This window comes from Delphinapterus leucas, chromosome 2 (assembly GCF_059928025.1).
Source record: "Delphinapterus leucas isolate spDelLeu-1000000601 "Yukka" chromosome 2, BTC_Dleu_Yukka2, whole genome shotgun sequence".
NCBI lineage: Eukaryota > Metazoa > Chordata > Mammalia > Artiodactyla > Monodontidae > Delphinapterus > Delphinapterus leucas.
In genome coordinates this window covers 168,175,950-168,194,309 of record NC_143130.1, presented here as the reverse complement: position 1 = coordinate 168,194,309, position 18,360 = coordinate 168,175,950, and the positions used below count along the sequence as shown (strand labels likewise).

Genomic DNA, 18,360 nt, shown 5'->3' with positions numbered 1-18,360 from the left:
CCAATGTTCCCACACTTGGTGCCTGTTCTGTCTTGATACAGTTTGAGGGAGTAGCTGACCTGCTTTCCTTCACCTGAGGCTGACCTGGAGCCAGGGACTCTCCTCAGAGGCCACTGCCTCCTCGCAGCGAAGACCCTGGTGTTTCGGTCAATTGGAGCATCAGCTGTGAAGACACAAGGCAGGCAGGCTCTGCTTTTGGAGATTAAATCCGCAAATCTGGAGGGCCCCACCTGGGGTCGGATGGCAACAGGGGATGCAGCACATGGTGTAGACCCTGACCGAGGAGTCCTCAGACAGCCTTTGTCCCTTGCTAACAGAGCCCAGTGGTGAGCTGCATGGTGGGGATTTAGTCACTGGTGAGGCCTGGTCGTCATAAGGGTATCAGTGATTGACAGGAAGATGCCAGCGAGTGTAGACAAAAGAGACCAGTTCCTTTCAAATATGTAGAAGATATGAACAATTAAACACAGTGGCTCCTCGAAATAGGAGACTCGACGGTATTCTCCTTGCTGGAGGGGCAAGCTTTTTTGGTCTTCATCTTCCCAGCGGTAGCTTCCAGAAGCTGCCTTTGCCATTCTCATACCCTCCCGTTCCCTCCCAGCTGTTCAGGAGACTCCGGCCCCATGTCTGCCTGCCCACCACGTGCAAGACACTGGTGGTAACCCCAGCACAATCCTAAGTGCTGACTGGAGGGTGAATCGAAGGTCAGTTCCCCACACATGCCATTCCCCTGGCAGGCCTGGGCTGTCCGCATGTATCTGACTTCCCGGAGGCCAGGGAATGGTGCCAAGAAGTGGCTCCCCTTGGCGACCTGGGGACCAAGGAAACCAAGAGAGCTCGTCTGTCAAGGTCCTCTCACCTGGCATGGTGTGGCTCACAGCTGGTCTGATCACGAGCTGCTGCAGAGACAGCTGTGGGCTGGTGACCGACCGTCCGGTCTCTCTCCTCCTCCAGGAGCTCCGCTCGCCTCCTCCTTGAAGCCCCCTTCCCGTAGCAGCCTGCTCCTCTGCTTCCTCTTGCCCAGCTCTCTTGTTCAGTATCTTTCTCACTAGACCTTAGGTTCCCTGAGGGCGGGAACCCACATCTGTCATCATTGCTTTGCGCTGGTAGCGGGGACACTGCCTGACACATGGTGAGGCCCTCACTAATACTCATTGAATGAAGGAACCAGCTTCGAATTCCTTCAAGTCAGCCTAGCCCTTAAGGACCTCACTTTGCACCCTGTATCAGTTTTTTCTTGATTACAGTAGTTATCCCTAAAAACGGATATCATGAGTGTACCGTGCCTTTTGACCCTCCCAGAATACCAGTGCTGTTTACACAGCAGCCTGTCCGCCTGGGGAGGGGAGCAGTAGATGGAGCCTTCTGGGTTCACTTCATGAAGTGACGTGTAGGACCGGATGATCTCTTCCTGCTCTGATAGCTGTGATTCTACGGCTCAAAACAGAAAGCCTCTGTAACCAGCATTTTTAACTTAGATGCATCAAAAATGGTATTTCGGAGAGGAAAACGAATAGATTTGGTAAAGACAGAAGTCACTGCTTCCTACTAAGGAGTGAGGTTACTGAGGGTTTGGGAAGAAGCAGGAGAGCTGAGAAGAGGTCCAGCCAGGGCCCGGAGTTGGAGGGGAGACAGAAAGGAGTCCCTGGGGTGACCGTGTAAGAATGCTTCAGTCTTGAGCCTGTTTTGAAATCCAGCTTCAGGTTCTAATTCTCCCTAGGTACTGTTAAACCTGCACAGAATCTCGGGTGTTCAGATACCCATTATGTATGCATTTTATCCACCCTTGTGCTTGGGTGATTTTGAAGAAAGTCTTGAAGAGCTGTTGGATTTTGAAGGTTAAGGTTGTATCTGGTCCTACTTAAATTTGGATACACCTGCTCTGTATGTGGCATTGCAGTTTGTTTCTTGGGTGGAGTTCCTTTGGATTGTAGTTTAGAAAGGTGTGGGGTTGGTTAGTTTGTTTGCATAGTTCCTTGATGTCTAACGGAGATGCAGGACAAAGGGACTTGAAAAGAATCACAGGTGTCTGATCCTTTGGAAAGCTCTGTTTAAGGTTCTGAAACTTATCAAGCAGTTTAATTTCAGTACTACTTAAAAAATCAGAACAGTTCAGCTAAGTCAGTTTCATTCCAATAAAAACTGCTGGGAATTTGTTATGTGTCTCCATTTAGAGTGAAATTATCTTGGGCATAATCGAAAGTAAATCAGTTTTGTGGAAAAAGAGACAAATTATTTAGGGAGAAGTAAACGATTTGGTATTGACAGTTATACTGAGAAACAGAGTCTCTTGTATCACTTCATTAGTCATACTGTTGCTTGAAGGGGGCCTCTGTTTTCGTGTTTGTGGTTAATATCTTGGGGCTGCCATGAAGATGGCTTAAAATCTGAGTGTGGCACATGGTGAAACAGCTCCTTATATTTACAGAGAATCAGATACTGAAATGGTGGCTCTATGTGTGTGTGTGTGTGTGTGTGTGTGTGTGTTTAAAAATTCTTTCTGGTTTTCTTTTAAACCAGATACCAGAGGCTCTGGGGTATGTCCGCCAAGCTCTTCAACTTCAAGGCGATGATGCCAACTCCCTGCACCTCCTTGCCCTCCTGTTGTCAGCACAAAAGCATTACCATGATTCTCTGAATATCATTGACATGGCCCTGAGTGAATATCCAGAAAATTTTATGTAAGTGATACTGGACTTGTTTTTCCTTATACAGAAGGTATTGAATTTACTTCTTCTCCCAATCTATCTAAGTCCTTCATGCACTTCCTGGTGGTAAATAGTACAGAATCCCCTTTACTCTTGGTTTTTCATGATATTTAGAAACAAACATAGTCTTCAGGTCAACCTGAGTTGAAATACTTTATCCATTCTTTCCCAATGTGTACCTCTGAGACATACAAGATGATTTTAAATGCATTGTGGATGAACATTTTTGTTTTAATAGTTATGCATTTTAAAATGTATATTAGAGAAAATACAACTGCCTATCAAAGTGTGATTTCATAGAAATTATTGCTCAGAGGGAGACTAAGAATTTTTTAATGAGTTGTTTTAAAGTGAATTTAAAGGGAAATATTAATATACATGGATATGGCAAAAGCTATGTTGAACAAACTCCAATGACTGAAATTTGGGAAACATTGCTTTGTAGCTTGTTTGTCCCACATTACATAAAGGACTCCCATTACTTTCAGGTGATTACTATATTTTAGGCAACTTTGATCTGGTTACCTGACCTGTCTGTGTCTTAGGTTTATTCTCTAGGAAATGGAATTCCTTAAATCAGTCAGCAGTACTTGTTCGTAACCTAAGAATTGTCATTACACACTGCCATGTGCTGGAATTGTCTGCTTCTTTACCTCTTCCCTCTGAATCCCTGAATCCAGGCCTGTTGATTAGGCTTTGTTGAGAAGGACATTGTCTTTTGGGCTACTCATTTTATCCTCAGTGGAGTAGCTTAGTAACCAGTACACAGTGGCCAGAAACAGTAAACAGTCCTGCAGGCTGGCAGGTTCTCATTGTCTAAGTGGCAGGGTCAGCAGTGGGCGGGGGCGGCCTGGGGCAGGGGGAGAAGGGAAAGCAGGCTCTCTCCACTTCCAGAAATAATGCAAGTTTTAGGTGGACCCGCCTTGGCTTTATTTCTCTGCCTCATCACCTCACTGTGGTTTTAATCAGTGCGTTTCAGCAAACTCCCCTCGGAAAATTGGTTCACACATTTCCATTACAAACATTTCTTTGTCTTCAAGTGAAAAGGGCACTTCTCTTCTCCCCATCGAGAAAATTCTCATTATAATCCAGGAAACCTCTGACTAGAGATTTCTCTTGTAGGTTCAGCTATTTATGCAAAGTGAATTAAAGAGCTTTGCCACTTGCTCACGGAGTACATCTCAAAATGCACATGGAGTACATTTCTGGATTTTATACAAAGTTGGTTAGCCCGTGGAACCGTCAAATGGTTAAAGCACTTTCAAAAACACTTGGCCCTTTAGCCCTCAGTAGAGTAGAGCCTGATGCAACTGAATTCAGTTCCTCTCATCAATACTCTTATAAAGTGGCTGCCCCTGCCTCCCAAGCCCAGCACCTTCATTGGATGTTTGTTAGATGTTAGATGTTAGACTCCAGCATGTGGCCCTTGCATAGACAGCCTGGGGTGTCATCTGAGAGGAGAGGCTTATTAAACTAACAGCCACACTGCCCGGTAAGCAGTAAACAGTGGTGGCTAATATGGTAATGCCTCCAAGTGACAGCAGCTGACAGCCTTTTCAAGTAGTAGAAGTAAGGAACAGCAGTAGAGGTATTTGAGGAATGCGAGCCTGTTATTTTAATGTAAGCTCAAAAAAGCAAAGCATATGGCAGCAGGGCTGAGAGCCTCTGATGACTTGCTTGCTTTTTAAATATTTGTATTTCTTCCTTTGTGATGGGAAACTTCTTCCTCCCAAGAATACTTTATTAAAAGTTGGGGCCAGATATAGTCAGTGGATCCCATGGTTTCTTCCCAACCTGGCTAAAACACTTCAACACCAACCTAAATGAGATTACGTGGGCACCTGTCCCAACTGCCATGTAGCATTATCCGTATGTTTGTGACAAGCTTGTCTCCAGAGAGCTGCAGACTTTCGGAAGCCTGGGATGTCCTCGTGTCTCTCGTGTCCCAGCAGCCATAACCTACCACAGACTGAGTATGTAGTGGATGTTCCCTCGGCCCCTTCCCTCTGCTAGGGTCAGGCCTGTCCGACTGTTGAACCAAGAAGTGATTTCACTAGCCTCTTAGCCTGATGCAGAGAATTACAGAGCTTTTTTGGTCTCCGTTAAACGTATTCAAGATACTTAGCCACCATCTTTTATCACTTCATGGTGACAGTAAGGACGGGTAACCCTGGAGAGACCAGGGGCTCCCCCAGGGGCAGTGAGCTGTCCTGGTCAGTGCATTGAAGGCATTCATACACGGTGATCACTCAGTAATTGAGAGGCATTCATATTAATAGTATTACTACTGATACAGTGTCTTCAAATGTAATATTTTAGAATCCTTTAAAATGATTAAATATTGAGTAGAAGCAAAAGACTATTTATTAAATCAATTCAAAATAATAATACAACTAACCTATGTATACCCACTTCTTAACTTAAGAAAAAGAACATTAATGTTGCCTGTGAATTTCCTGTGCACTCCTGCTGTCCTCTTCCCTGACCTCTCCCTGCACGGGTTAACCACCATCCTGAATTCTAAAAAAATTTTTAATGATCTCCTTACACCACTCGCTTTCATTGCTTAACATTGTGTTTCTGAGGGTCATCCTTCTTGCATACAACAGCAATTTATTCATTTATACTGACAAATAGTACTTTATTGTATAAATATACCAAGATTTCTTTTTCTAGTTTACCGTAAGCGGATATGTGGGTTGTTTTCAGTTTTCAGCTGTTACACGAACGATGCTGCTGTAAATATCCTTGCACAGTCCTCCTGGTGCCCATGTGCAAGCATTTCGTCAGGTAGACACCTAGGAGCGGAATTGTTGAGTCATAGGATGCGTGTGTCTTCAGTTTTACCAAATAATTCCAAACTGTTTTCCATAGCGGTTGTGTCCGTTTACATCTCCAGCAGCAGTGCCCACGGGCCCATGCAACTCCAGACACCAACACTTGGTGCCCTCAGACTTGTTGGTTGCTGGTTAATGGTATTACACTTTGAGTTTAAGTTGCATGTCCTCATTATTAATGAGGTTGAACACCTTTTTCATGTGTTTATTGGTCATTTAGCTTTTCTCTTTTATGAGGCACATATAGAAGTCTTTCTTCTTTTCTAATCTGGTTGTCCATTTCATACTAATTTGTAAGATTTCTTTATGTTATGATTAAAAATGCTTTTGTTGGTTATATGCGTTGTAAAAAGCTTCTCCCAATCTGTGTCTTGTCTTTCCTTTCTCTTAATGATATCTTTTGATGAACAGAAGTTCTTAATTTTAAAGTATAGTTGAATGTATCAGTCATATCCATGGGTAGTACTTCTCTGTCTAGTTTAAGAGACCTTTCCTAAGTTATCTTCTCAAGCTCTCTCATGTTATCTTTCATCCTTGAGGCTAGGAGTCCGTCTGGAATTGACTGTTTTATGTATGTGAGGTGTAAGGGATCCAGGGTAATTTTTTCCCATGTGGATACCCAATTGTCCAGCCACATGTATTGAAAAGATTCCTTTTGCGGTTTCTCCCCAGGGCCACTTTTGTCTTAAACCAAACGTCCATCTGTGTGAGGAGTTGTCTGTGAGCTTTCCACTTGGTTCCATGGGTTCAGGGTGCCCACCTCTGTGTGATTGCCTCTCTATCGTCATTCTTTTTTTTGTTTGTTTTGGTTTGGGTTTTTTTTGCGGTACGCGGGCCTCTCACTGTTGTGGCCTCTCCCGTTGCGGAGCACAGGCTCCAGACGCGCAGGCTCAGCGGCCATGGCTCACGGGCCCAGCCACTCCACGGCATGTGGGATCTTCCCGGACCGGGGCACGAACCCGCGTCCCCTGCTTCGGCAGGCGGACTCTCAACCACTGTGCCACCAGGGAAGCCCCTCTATCGTCATTCTTACAACTTTATTATACATGAGGTCAGTCCACCCCTGTAACTTGCTCCTCAGGGATATCCTGGCTGCCCTCAGGCCTTTGAGCCTCCATATAAATTTTCAAATTGGTTTTTTTACGTTCCACCGAAAAAATCTGTTGAGATTTTGATTGGAATTACATTTAATCTAATAGCTTAGTTTGGGGAAAATTAGATATCTCTAATTATTTAGGCCTTTAGAAAATACTTTTTAAATGAAGCTTTATAATTTTCTTTATAAAGATTTTGTTGATGTTTACTAGGTTTATTCCTAGTTACCCGAAAAAAATTCCATGCTTTTCTATTTAAACCTCTATTAAGAGTTTAGGGAAATTTCCTTCTTCCAAGAAGGCTTGCTAAGAGTTTTTTTTTTCATCATGAATTGATATTGAATTTTATCAAATGTTTTTTCAGTATTTATTGAGATGATTATATGATTTTACTCCTTTAATCTGTGAATGTTATATTAATTGATATTTTTAAATGTTAAATTAACCTTGCATTCTTGGAATAAGCCCAACATGATCATGATCTATTAGTTTTTTAATGGATTCAGTTTACTAGCTTTTTAAAGAACATTTACATTTATGTTCACGTGTGAACTAGCTTGTAATTTTCCTTTCTCATTATATCCTTGTCAGGTTTTGGCATCAAGGTTAGGCCGGCCTCATAAAATGAGTTGGAGTAGCTCTTTTTTGTGTGTTTTGGAATCTTTGTGTAAGATGTGAATTATTTGTTCCTAGAATAATAAGTTTGGGTAGAATTTGCCTATAAAACCATCTGGGACTGGTCTTTTTTTCCATGGAAGGACTTCTGATGCTTTTTAAAAATGATTATAGTATATTCAGGTTTTTCTACTTCTTATTTTATTAAGCTATGTTTGATATACTATATATATTTTAAGAATTTGCCCGTTTAATCTAAGTTCTAAATTTTATTGCCATAGAGTAGTTTATAATGTTTTTAAATTATTTATTGTCATACAGCATCTGTGGTTAGGTCTTTTTCATTCCTCATGCTGTTTAATGTGCCTTTTTTTTTTTTCTTGAACAGTCTTGCCAGAAAACTGTCTGAAACATTGATCTTTTCAAAGAACCTTTAGTTTTTTTTTATCATCTCAACCATATATTTACTTTCTCTTTTATGGATTTCTGTCCTTATTTCTATTATTTCTTTTCTCCTATTTTCTTAGAGTTTGTTCTGTTTTGTTTTAGTTGGTTTTCCTTCTTAATTTTTTAAGTTGGATGTTTAGTTCTTTAGTATTGTGCCTTTCTTATTTTCTGACATAAGCATTTAAGATAAAATGTTCCGCTATGTACTCCTTTAACTATAAACCACAAGTTTCAATATGTGAAATTTTTGTTATTGTTTCATTCTAAATATTTTTAAATTTCCATTTTTATTTTTTGATGAATTAATTATTTTAGAACTGTATTTTATAATTTAAAAATATATGGTTTTTTTTAACTTGTCTTTTGTCAATGGGCTTTTAACTTCATTGAACTGTGTTCAGAGACTATAATCAATATAAGTTTGAAATTTGTTGAGACTTGTTTTATGGCCCAGCATGTGGTCACTACTTATAAATATTTCATGTGTGCTTAAAAAGAATGTTTCCTGCATTTGGGGGTAATTTTTTGTATATTTTATTACGTTGAGCTATCAACTGTGCTTTTCAGATCTTTTTTTTCTTATTGATTTTTTTTTTCTACTTAATCTATCAGTTTTTGAGTAGAGGTATATTGAAACTACCTCTGATTGGTAGATTGTCCTGTTTTACCGCATAGTTAAAGCAATTTTTTTTTCTTCTTTTTTTTTTTTTTTGCGGTACGCAGGCCTCTCTTAAAATGCACCTTTTAAAAGCTGTGCTATTAGGTGCATTTAAATTTAGAATTGCTATGTCTTCCTAGTAAATTCAACCTTTTATCAATATGTAAGTAGTTGCATAATTCATTTTGCCTGAAAGTCTATTTTGTATGATGGACACATACCTGCACACACAAATAGCCATGTATATGTGTACATATACATGTATACACACATACTGTGTGTGTGTGTGTGTGCTTGGAATATCTTTTTCCATTCTTTGAACTTTTTATATTCTTATATTTTACATGCACTCTTGTATTCATTAAATATAGCTGTTTTGTTTTTTTTTTTAACTCAGGCTGACTGTCTATCTGGAACATTTAGCTCATTTCCATTTATTGTAAATAGTGACATATTTGTATTAGTGTCTCCCACTTCATTTGTGTTTTCTATTTGTCCTGCTCTTTTTTCATATCTTATCCTCTCCTTTCCTACCTTCTTTTAAATAATTATGTTTTTATTACATATTTTTCCTTTACTAATTTGTAAGAGAAACGTTCTATTTTGGTTGTTGTTGTTTAGTGATTACCCTAGAAATTTTAGTGAGGGTCTGTTGTTGGCAAACTTTCTCAACCTGTGTCTAAAATTGTATTTGGCCTTTCTCTCAAAAGAGATTTTCAAACTAGATCTATGATTCTAAGCTCACATTTCCTCACAGCACAGTGATCTTGCTCCTTTTGTCGTTGTTGAGAAGTCAACCGTTGGTTTAATTTTAGTTCATTTTAATGTCATCTGCCTTTTCTCTCTGGCTGCTTTCATTGCCATTCTTGCTGATGCTTGGCATTTTCACTGTGATACAGCTAAGAGTAGGTCCTGCTGGGGACTTTTTAAAACTGTGGATTGGTCTTGTTTGTATTGTTTATCATTTCTAGAAAATTCTCAGCCATCATTTCTTCCAGTATGTCTTCTCCTATAGCTGGCATATCATTGGATCTTGCTTTTGTTGTTTAGTCTGATAAGTTCTGCCTTTTGTGTCAAGTGTTTGGTCCATTCACATTTAATATAATTAATGATGGTTGAATGTACGTCTGCCATTTCTGTATGTATCTTGTCTCTTTTGTTCCTCTAATACTGCCTTTTTCTTCTGTTGAAAACTTGTTTTTTTAAACCCTTTAACTATTAAATGCGTAAACAAAAGGATGAAAAATTAGTATTTGCTGATTATGTATTAAATGTCTCTAACACACTGTAAGTTTTTTCCAAAATAAAATTTAACAAAGTACACATTTTTATATTGAACAGTGTTCACAGATTCTGATAGATTTGCTTTCTCTTGTACTTGGTATAAGAGCCTCAATCGTTCTTCTTTTAAAATAGAGCTTTGCAAAAATTTCCTAATTGATTACTGTATTTTACTTAGTAATTTTCCTCACTGGCCCAAGAATGTAGAAGTAGATGCCAGGTGATGTTGGGAACAATTGTTTCTCCTAAAGACAGTGTGGTGGCCAGGGCTTGGTCAGGCCCTCACAGACTTCGTGTTTCTGCCACGGGATTATTCATTTTTAGATAAAATATCGCAATGAGAACTGACAGTTTGTTACTTTTGTCCCTGGAAAATATACCAGATAGTATCATGCCAATGGTGGCACATTTGAGAACTTTAGTATAACTGAGATATTTTATTCTAATTTCAGCAAGCCTTCCAATGGCTGCTAAGGGCAGCCACACCAGGGTGTAGTTTCTTGCCCTGAGACAAATTGTGGTTTTACAACTTTCCTAATTACAGATTTTTAGTTGATTTGAACTTTACTCTTTCCTACTTAAGTAAAACACATACAGGCACTTATTCTCCGGCTCTCAGAGAGGTCATCAAATCAACAACACACTTAAGAAACCATCAAATGTTACCTCAAAGCACAAAAAGTAAATTTTGAAACCTCTCAAAGATAAAAATACAAGTGGGATCATTATGGTGTTTTCTGATACATGACTTTGATATATCAGATATTGAAACAAATCCTCAAGCCACCAGATTGGAAAACAATCTCTTCTTCTGTATGTGGTCTTCTATTTTCGTACCCGTGGAAACAGATTTTTTCAGACAATCGTGCTGCTTTTTACATCAACAGGAACTAACTGTATGGAAAGAAATGAACATATATAACGTTCATTCATTCATTCATCCATTTGTTCACTCATTTAGCAATAATAACCACTAGCATTTATGCACTGCTCTGTGACAGGCGACTCCTATCAGCACTTCACATATTTTAAACTAATTTAATCATCATGAGACCATCAAAGGTTGGTAGTATTATCATCCCCGTTTTACAGATAAGGAAACTAAGGCATAGGGAGGTTTAGTGATTTGTCTAGTTGTGTACCTAGTAAGTGGCAGAGTCATGCTTTGAACCCAGGCAGCCTGGCCTTGGCCTCTGTGCCTTCGAAGCATTGCGTTCTTCCCACATTCCAGTTGCCATGTGAGGTGCTGGGCATGCCGCCATGGACAAGAGAGAGGTAATTTATGCCCTCTTCAAGCTAACAATCCAGATAAACAGGATTTTTATCCTACACCCTCTGTTAATCTCTTCAGTAAGCCAGAAAGATTGATGAGGACCATTCTTTTCTTGAGTGGAGTATATATACCTGGTTGAAAAAAAACATTACTTTGCAAGTAAGATTGTACCTTTTTCTCAGTCTGTCTCACTTAACACAGATAGTCTCAGAGAAACTCAGTTTAAGTTGAAATATCATATTGAATAATGTTTTGATGTAGTGATTACTGAGAGGCCAGGTGTTATGGACTATTTTTATGTCTGAGCTGAGTGATGGAGTCATGAACATGCCTATTAAATTTGCATTTGATAGAAAGTTGGAGCTCAAGAAAAGAGGCTGTTCATCTTATTAAACTAGAGAAATGATTCACTGGAAACCTGAAGGATGTCTGGGAGGGATGAGTGCAAGGTAACCAACCCAGGGATGCCTGTTCCTCGGATACAGGCTGGGGAGGGGATCCCTGGGCAAAGGAGAGTGGGTGACAGCCTAAACGACACCACAGACCAAAGTGGAGCGGATTCAGTGGTGCAGTAGCTTATTTAAAATCAACTTTCCACAACAACAACAGCAAAAGGACTTGAATAAAAAGTGGACAAAGGACTTAAATAGACGTTTCTACAAAGTAGATATTCAAATGGCCAGTAAGCACATGAAAATATTCTTAGCATCACCAATCATTAGGGAAATGCAAATCAAAACCACAATGAGATACCATTAGGATGACTATTATTTAAAAAAAACAAACAACAACAACAAAAAAAAACAGATACTAACAGGTGCTGGAGAGGATGTGGCGAAGCCGGAACCCTTGTGCTCTGCTGGTGGGAATGTATAATGGTGCAGCTGCTTTGGAAAATAGCGTGGCCATTCCTCAAAAAAATAAAAATAGATTACTATATGATCCAGCAATTCCACTTCTGGGTAAATACTCAATAGAATTGAAGGAAGGAATTCGGACAGAGGTTGTACACTCATGTTCATAATAGCAGTATTCATAATATCCAAAAGGTAGAAATCACCCAAGTGTCCATGGATGGATGAATGGATAAGCAAAATCTGGTCCATACATAAAACAGAATGTTATTCAGCTTTCAAAAAAGAAGGAAATTCGAAAAAAAAGAAAAAAAGAAAGAAGGAAATTCTGACATGCTGCAACATAGATGAACCTTGAGGATGTTATGCTAGAGAAACAAGCCATCGACAAAAGGACAAATACTGTATGATTACTCTTAGATGAGGTTGCCAGAGTAGTCAAAATCATAGAGACAAAGTAGAGTACTTAGTGGATACAGGGTTCCAGTTCTGCACGCCTGTCTCCCTGTCCTCCTGGGAAGAGAGCTTGTCTGAAGGCCTGGCTGCTGGGAGAAGCCAGGCCAGGGCAGCCACCCCAGAGCCAGCCATCCCTGATGGTGGCATGCAGAAGGTTTATTTATTTCAGTGCTCTCATTTACAATGCCTCAAGTTCTCCTAGATATGTCGTCCCACCATTCAAAGTATGGAGTATCATCTTCAGAATTCATGCGGGGTGTTTCCTGGAGATCTCTGGATCCCCAGCCCCTAACCCAGAGCTTAGCTTGCTGCAAACATTACTACGCGTTTGTACACTGACGACCCTGCTGAGCAGCCTAGAGGCCTTAGTTCATAGCTAAGCGTGTTTACCTGTGTTTCGTCTAGTGTCTGTTTCCGCTTTCACTCTGCCGAGTTCCGCTAAATGATAAAATGATGATGTCTGCTTGTTTCAGGGCTCACATACCGCTCCTGCTAGGTACCCAGCCAACTGTGAGAAAACCTCCAATAGTACAAGTCCAGTTGAATGCCAGTTCATTTGTAGTGGTCTTTGCATTTTAAGTTAATGACAAACAAAACAAAAACACCTGAGAGCTAAAGGAGAGCAAGAAAAGAATCTTCAAATTTATCTCCTAAGCATTCTTGTGGGATCCTGAGCTGAAAACAGCTGGTGGGGAATGCATCACCCACCTGCAGACGGTCAGACTTGCTCTGCTTTAAACATCCCTCCAGTTAAGGGTGAGAGAGCCTGCTTTCTGCCAAGTGTGTACCAAACCTCATGATGTGCTACGTGAGAACACAGAGAAGGTAAAGAGAGAACGTGGATAAAACAGGCCAGGATTCGTGGGAGCAGGTTCTGTGCAAGGACCCATGGCTCCATTCGGCCTGTGATCCCAGCGGGACGCCTGATCTACCTCTGGTCCCACGGAGCTGGCCAGCTTCGCAGCACCCCGCTGCTCTCTTCCTTTCTGGCGCCCTTCTTGACTTTGGGTGGAGGCTGCCATTTCTAAATTACAGGACTTCATGGCTCCCTTAGAGTCTGTGTCTCATCGGGCTGAGCCCTCTTCCTTCTAGGTCTAGGTGATTGTAGGATCCCCACTCTTTGGCATCTGCCTTTATCCCTGAAAAGGGCCCCCAGTGCATCTTTTCTTCTTGAGCTCCCATCCTCAGACGTGGGAATGTGGGGAGATCCAGGCCGTGGCAGCCGAGTCAGAAATAAATCCTGCAGAGACGGCTTTTGGGGAGCGGCCTGCCAGTAGATCTGCTCTTGGTTCGCCCCCTCACGATTTTAGAGACGACCAATGGCTCTGTGGTTCAGACAGAATAGATTATTTTTTTTAGAGCCGGGATAGTTCAATGGAGAACTTTTTTTCAAATGTTTCCTGTTTACACATTTGTATAGCAGAGGGCTCACCGGGCCCAAGGCACTTGCTCACCGAATCGCTCACCAGAGCTGGGGGCAGGTTCTCGGCTGCCTGCTGCCCTGCACGCCGTCAGCCCCTGGTTCCACCCGGTCAGACCGTGCTCAGGAAACCATCCCGACTGCTGCTTTGTGGATAGCACTGAATGAAAGGGCTCCCTTCATGAAAATGTCACGCTCAGGCATGGGAGGAGGTCTCCCAAGTCTGGGCAGCATGAATCCACACATGTTCTCAGGTCAGCCTGTCTTGGTCGTTTCCGGCTTAGGTGCTGGTTCCAGGACGCTAATCGGAGTTGAGATTAATAGCTGAAGTGGGAGTGAAAAATGAGCCAAAACTGGGGTTTCTTGGGGTGATTTATTTCAGCTAAATATGTCAGTTGTTTGTTTGTTCTAAAAATATCGTGAGGAGGATGGGGGAGTATTCCAGATTGTTGACACTTTGACTGAAATGAGAAGCAGAGTGTAACTGATACGGGATCGTGCAGGAGTCCCTGCGGGTCATGAGGAGGAGGCGGGATCAGGCTACCGAGAAGCGACGGCAGGACCGTCCCCAGCACCGTCACTCCGAGCAGCCTCCCAGGCCAGGATGAGGGGCTGCTAAGTCCTGCAGAGCGAGGTATCTGAGCCTGATGCTTCCTTTTGCTGAACAAGCGTGGTGTCGATGTTCCAGGAACCAGCAGATCTGGGAGCCTGAGCTGGGGTCAGGCTCACGGCGACCGGGAGCCGTGCTGAGTGTCCCCCCCAGACCTGCCAGCACCCTGTGTGGCATCTCCTTCCATGGCAAGCAGAGGCCCTGAAAGTGGTCAGATTTCAAGAACTTCCTCAGTGGTAAAAACTCCCAGACAGAAGTTTACCAATGAGCCACCTGTGCCAGTCGCTCGGCAGGGCTTCGTTCCTGGAGAAGATGCACTCATAGCAAGAGCCATGCCCTCCAAACCCTCATTTGGTGGTCCTGTTAGCAAAGCCAGCAGGAGTCAGCATGCACTTGGGGGTTCTGTAAAGGAAACCAGGCACTCAGATTTGATCCCTTTAAAACTTGTAGACGAAGGGTTTCTGTCTGGCAGCCTGTGAGCAGACATCTCTTAGAATTCCAGGAGGTCAACGCACATTTCAAAGATGTCTGGATTTAATTATCTTCAGGCTAGGCAGGCATGACTCCAAACACTCCCTGAGATCCTGAGCTCACCTCCTGTTTACTTGCTTGGTTCTGGAAGATGTTTGAGTTTTCCAGCCCTGAAGAGGACCCCCAAAGGCAGTGGGTGATTATCCAGTGCTTTGCAGACTCAGGACGTGCCCTTTATGTGGGCGAAAATGTGAATGGTGCCCCTGGCTTAGTACGCTGCCCCCCACCGGAGATGCTCGGGAAGGACCTGGACAGGGTTTTAGCACATCCACCAGGAAGCCACCCAGAGAATCTCTCCAGATGGAAAGGAAGGTTCAAGACCACAGGTGGGGGTAGCCTTCATTTGTGAGCTTAATGTAGGTGGTTGATCAGAATTGCCACTGAATTTAAGAATAAAATACCCTCAAAATCCTTATTGGAATGAAATAAACACAGGTAGAATTGCCTAAGTGTAGGGACTATGGGAACTCTTTTCCTTGGATGTCTTTTTTAAAAAAACTCAGACCATTTGAAGGCTAAGATGGAGAGTTATGAAGTAGAGTGGTGCTTTTTGAACTTAAGTTTGCACAAATCACCTAGGACTCTTGTTACATGAAGACTCTGATCCATTGGGTCTCGAGTGGTGTGTACTTTCTGCATTTCTCACATGCTCCCAGGGTATGCAGAGGCTGCTTGTCCGAACCACGCTCTTGAGCAGTAAAGCATTATAGGACCTCTCAAGGCCTTTTCCAGGGTTGGGTTAATTGGAAAAATCTATATTTTTTCTAATGAGCCGATGAACAGCACATCAGTACAGCAGTTAGGTGAGCCAGATGAGCAAAGAAATTGTGTATTTCCCGTGTAATAGTTGAGTAGACAGATCATTCATTCAGGTGACATTTACTGAACAACCACCATTAGTGAGACCCCCCCCCCAAGCAGTGTTTGATATCTTATGGGGGCAGTCACATGACTGGTTCCATACCCCCCCTCCATCCCTTCCGGCTGTCGTCAGAGGGTCCTCAGGGGGCTGCAGGCCTCAGCTCTGGGGCCTGCGCAGCTGCAACCCCTCCATCATGGGCTCGCCTGGTGGTGACCGGGCCTGTGGAGCTGCGTCAGGCCAGGCAGCTCTCAGGCCAGTCGCGGCGTTGATCTCCAGTGACAGTGACTCAGCCCCGGATCAGAGGCTGCTTTTTGCAGAGAGCACTGCCTCCTGGGATTGGGCTGCCGTGGAAACCCGGCCGGGAGAGCAAGGGCTCCAAGACCAGCAGGACATGAGAAATGCTGGTAACGAGGAACTGAGATGGATTTCCCTCACGAAAGCCACACTGAAACCTGAAAGCAGCCCCTCGTCCCCCTCTGAGGGGTGGGTTAGAGGTGTTTGGAACATCCTCTCCGTGACCGGCTGCCGCTCGGTCCTGTCTGACTTTGTTCCCAGCTGACTCATCGGGCTTCAGATTTCCACCGCCCCTGCTCATCACCACGTGCTTGGGGCGCATCTCTTTCAATTTCTCTCACCATCTGATCTGTGGCTGCCAAGCCGTCTTCTCAATTTAAAATTTCATTTCATCATACCTACCTCCTCCCCACCCCTGCCTGATGCACTGTCACTTCTACCTGGTGACAGAGTGGTGACACTTCCCTTCAGGTGTTTGGCAGCCCGCCCCATTCCAGCTCTCAGGTCAGGCTCCCGGGAAGTGAGAGATGTGGGAGGTATCCAAGTCTCCTGTGGCCACTGCCCCACGTGGGCAAATACCACATGCGTTTTCTGCACAGCTGTTTTGCATCCCAGCCTACATTCAGCAGATAAACAAAGACAGGTCCCTGGCATGCTGAGCCCAAGAGCACACAAGCACAGATCAGCACAAAATACCAAACGTTCAAGGTTCCCGTGATGTTCTTTCTGAATCAGTTGCCTTGAATACAGCATTTACGGATCTGCTAATTAGTGAGGGGTTTTGTTTATTAATATGCGTGTTTCCTCCTTGATGGACTTAATGAGCGCATTGTTTATACTGCCAAATAAGATTGGAGGGAATTATTACTTTAGAATTTCTCTAAACTTTCCTAATTTATTTTCATGGACAGTTCTTCATCAGAAAGCTTAGTGAGGAGTATTAGATTTCAGAATTTAGCGATATCTACCCTTTTAGCTTCTTCTCAGGCCCCAGCCTTATATCCCAGACTCCAGACACCATTCCTTGAGTGCACGGGACGCTCCTGCCATTGTCGAGATGGTCCATCTGCCTGCCTGGAAGGCCCTTCCCCAGGACCCCTCCCACCCTAACTGTGAAAGTCCTACTTCTCAGCTGTCTTGCATGACCCCCCAGGCAGACCCTGTCTCCTTCCTTTTGTGCTGCCAGAGAACCTTGTCCATATGTCTGTTTGTGTTCATCACATATGTGTATGTAACACTAGACTGTGAGCTTTGGTGGGGAAAGATACCATGTCTTATTCCCCTTTGTGGCCTCAAGGGCATAATAGGCATTTTTTTAATGATTGGCAAAAGGATGAACAAATTCAAGTTCATTTTCAGGCAACACTGACATGTAGGTAGTCAGCTGTACAAATTATGGGGTGAGTAAACAGATTACAAAAAATATTTTATACAGATGAGATGAGGAAGGAGCTAGATGCTGCCTGGGGGGCAGGGGGTGAGTCATAGGAGATGTCAGGCGGTGGGACTTGAACAGGTAGAGTTGGTTGGGGGGCTCTGGGGAGGGGACTTCTAGGCAGGCGGAGGGAGCATGGTGAGCACAGGCAGGAAGATGGGAGGGCACATGGCAAAAGCTCAAGGAATCCTGTTGAGTCTGTGTCTCATGGGGGTGGGGCCCGGGGTGAAGCTAAACCAGAGAGATGTGCTAGAGGGGGAGCCTAGTGCTTGGGGGCAGTTTCCAGGGAGTGAGGAAAGTCTTCCCGGGGATGAGGATTAGACATTAAACCTGGCCCTGGTACATTCTCCAGGGTGCTCAGTGAAAAGTCACCAGGCCACATGGCCCCAGAGCTTCACCAGAGGCCTGTATCTTCTTTCTAAGCTCTACACTAAGCCGGACAGTTATTTCAAGAGTTACCTTGGGATTCTCAAAAAATTCCAAAAATGGGGTAAAGTTTTGTTTCTGTTAGTTTTAATGAAAAGTAAAGCCCTGATTAACTGCATCCTTCAAGTGTCTAGAATTTTATATGTGCCTGACTTTTGAGTGAAAGAGGCAAGTCACAAAAAGCACAGGCAAATGTGATCAATTTTTTTTTAATGTGATCATTTTTTAAAGAACCATGTATGATGTATCCTAGGAACAATACCCCAGGAGCCCAAATTCCACTTTTCCTGCAGCCCTACCCAGATTTCAGGGCCTTAATCTGTCCCTAAGCCAGAAATCCTGCCTAATATTCGTGGCAAGTCTTTCCTGCTGACTGGACTGTAACTTCTCTGAGGTCAAGAGACTGTATTTTATGCCACTTTTACTCCACACAGTATCTAACACAGATCTTTGCACATTTTAGGGTTTTAAATATTTAACAATGGATTAGAAAATGCTACATATCTTCATTAGTGTCAGTAGTGTGGCCAGAACATTTCAAGTCATTCTCCTCTGTTTC

General features: G+C 43.0%; 1 protein-coding gene across 2 annotated transcripts in view; it reads left to right on the top strand.

The window, feature by feature from the left end:
* Positions 1–18,360, top strand: part of TTC7B (tetratricopeptide repeat domain 7B) — a 239,346-nt gene that overhangs the window by 150,000 nt on the left and 70,986 nt on the right. For both annotated transcript variants that reach the window (XM_089908118.1, XM_022576286.3), the window contains exon 15: positions 2,521–2,681. In XM_089908118.1, the coding sequence (XP_089764244.1) occupies positions 2,521–2,681 (161 nt within the window). The remainder of the gene's footprint in view (positions 1–2,520; positions 2,682–18,360) is intronic.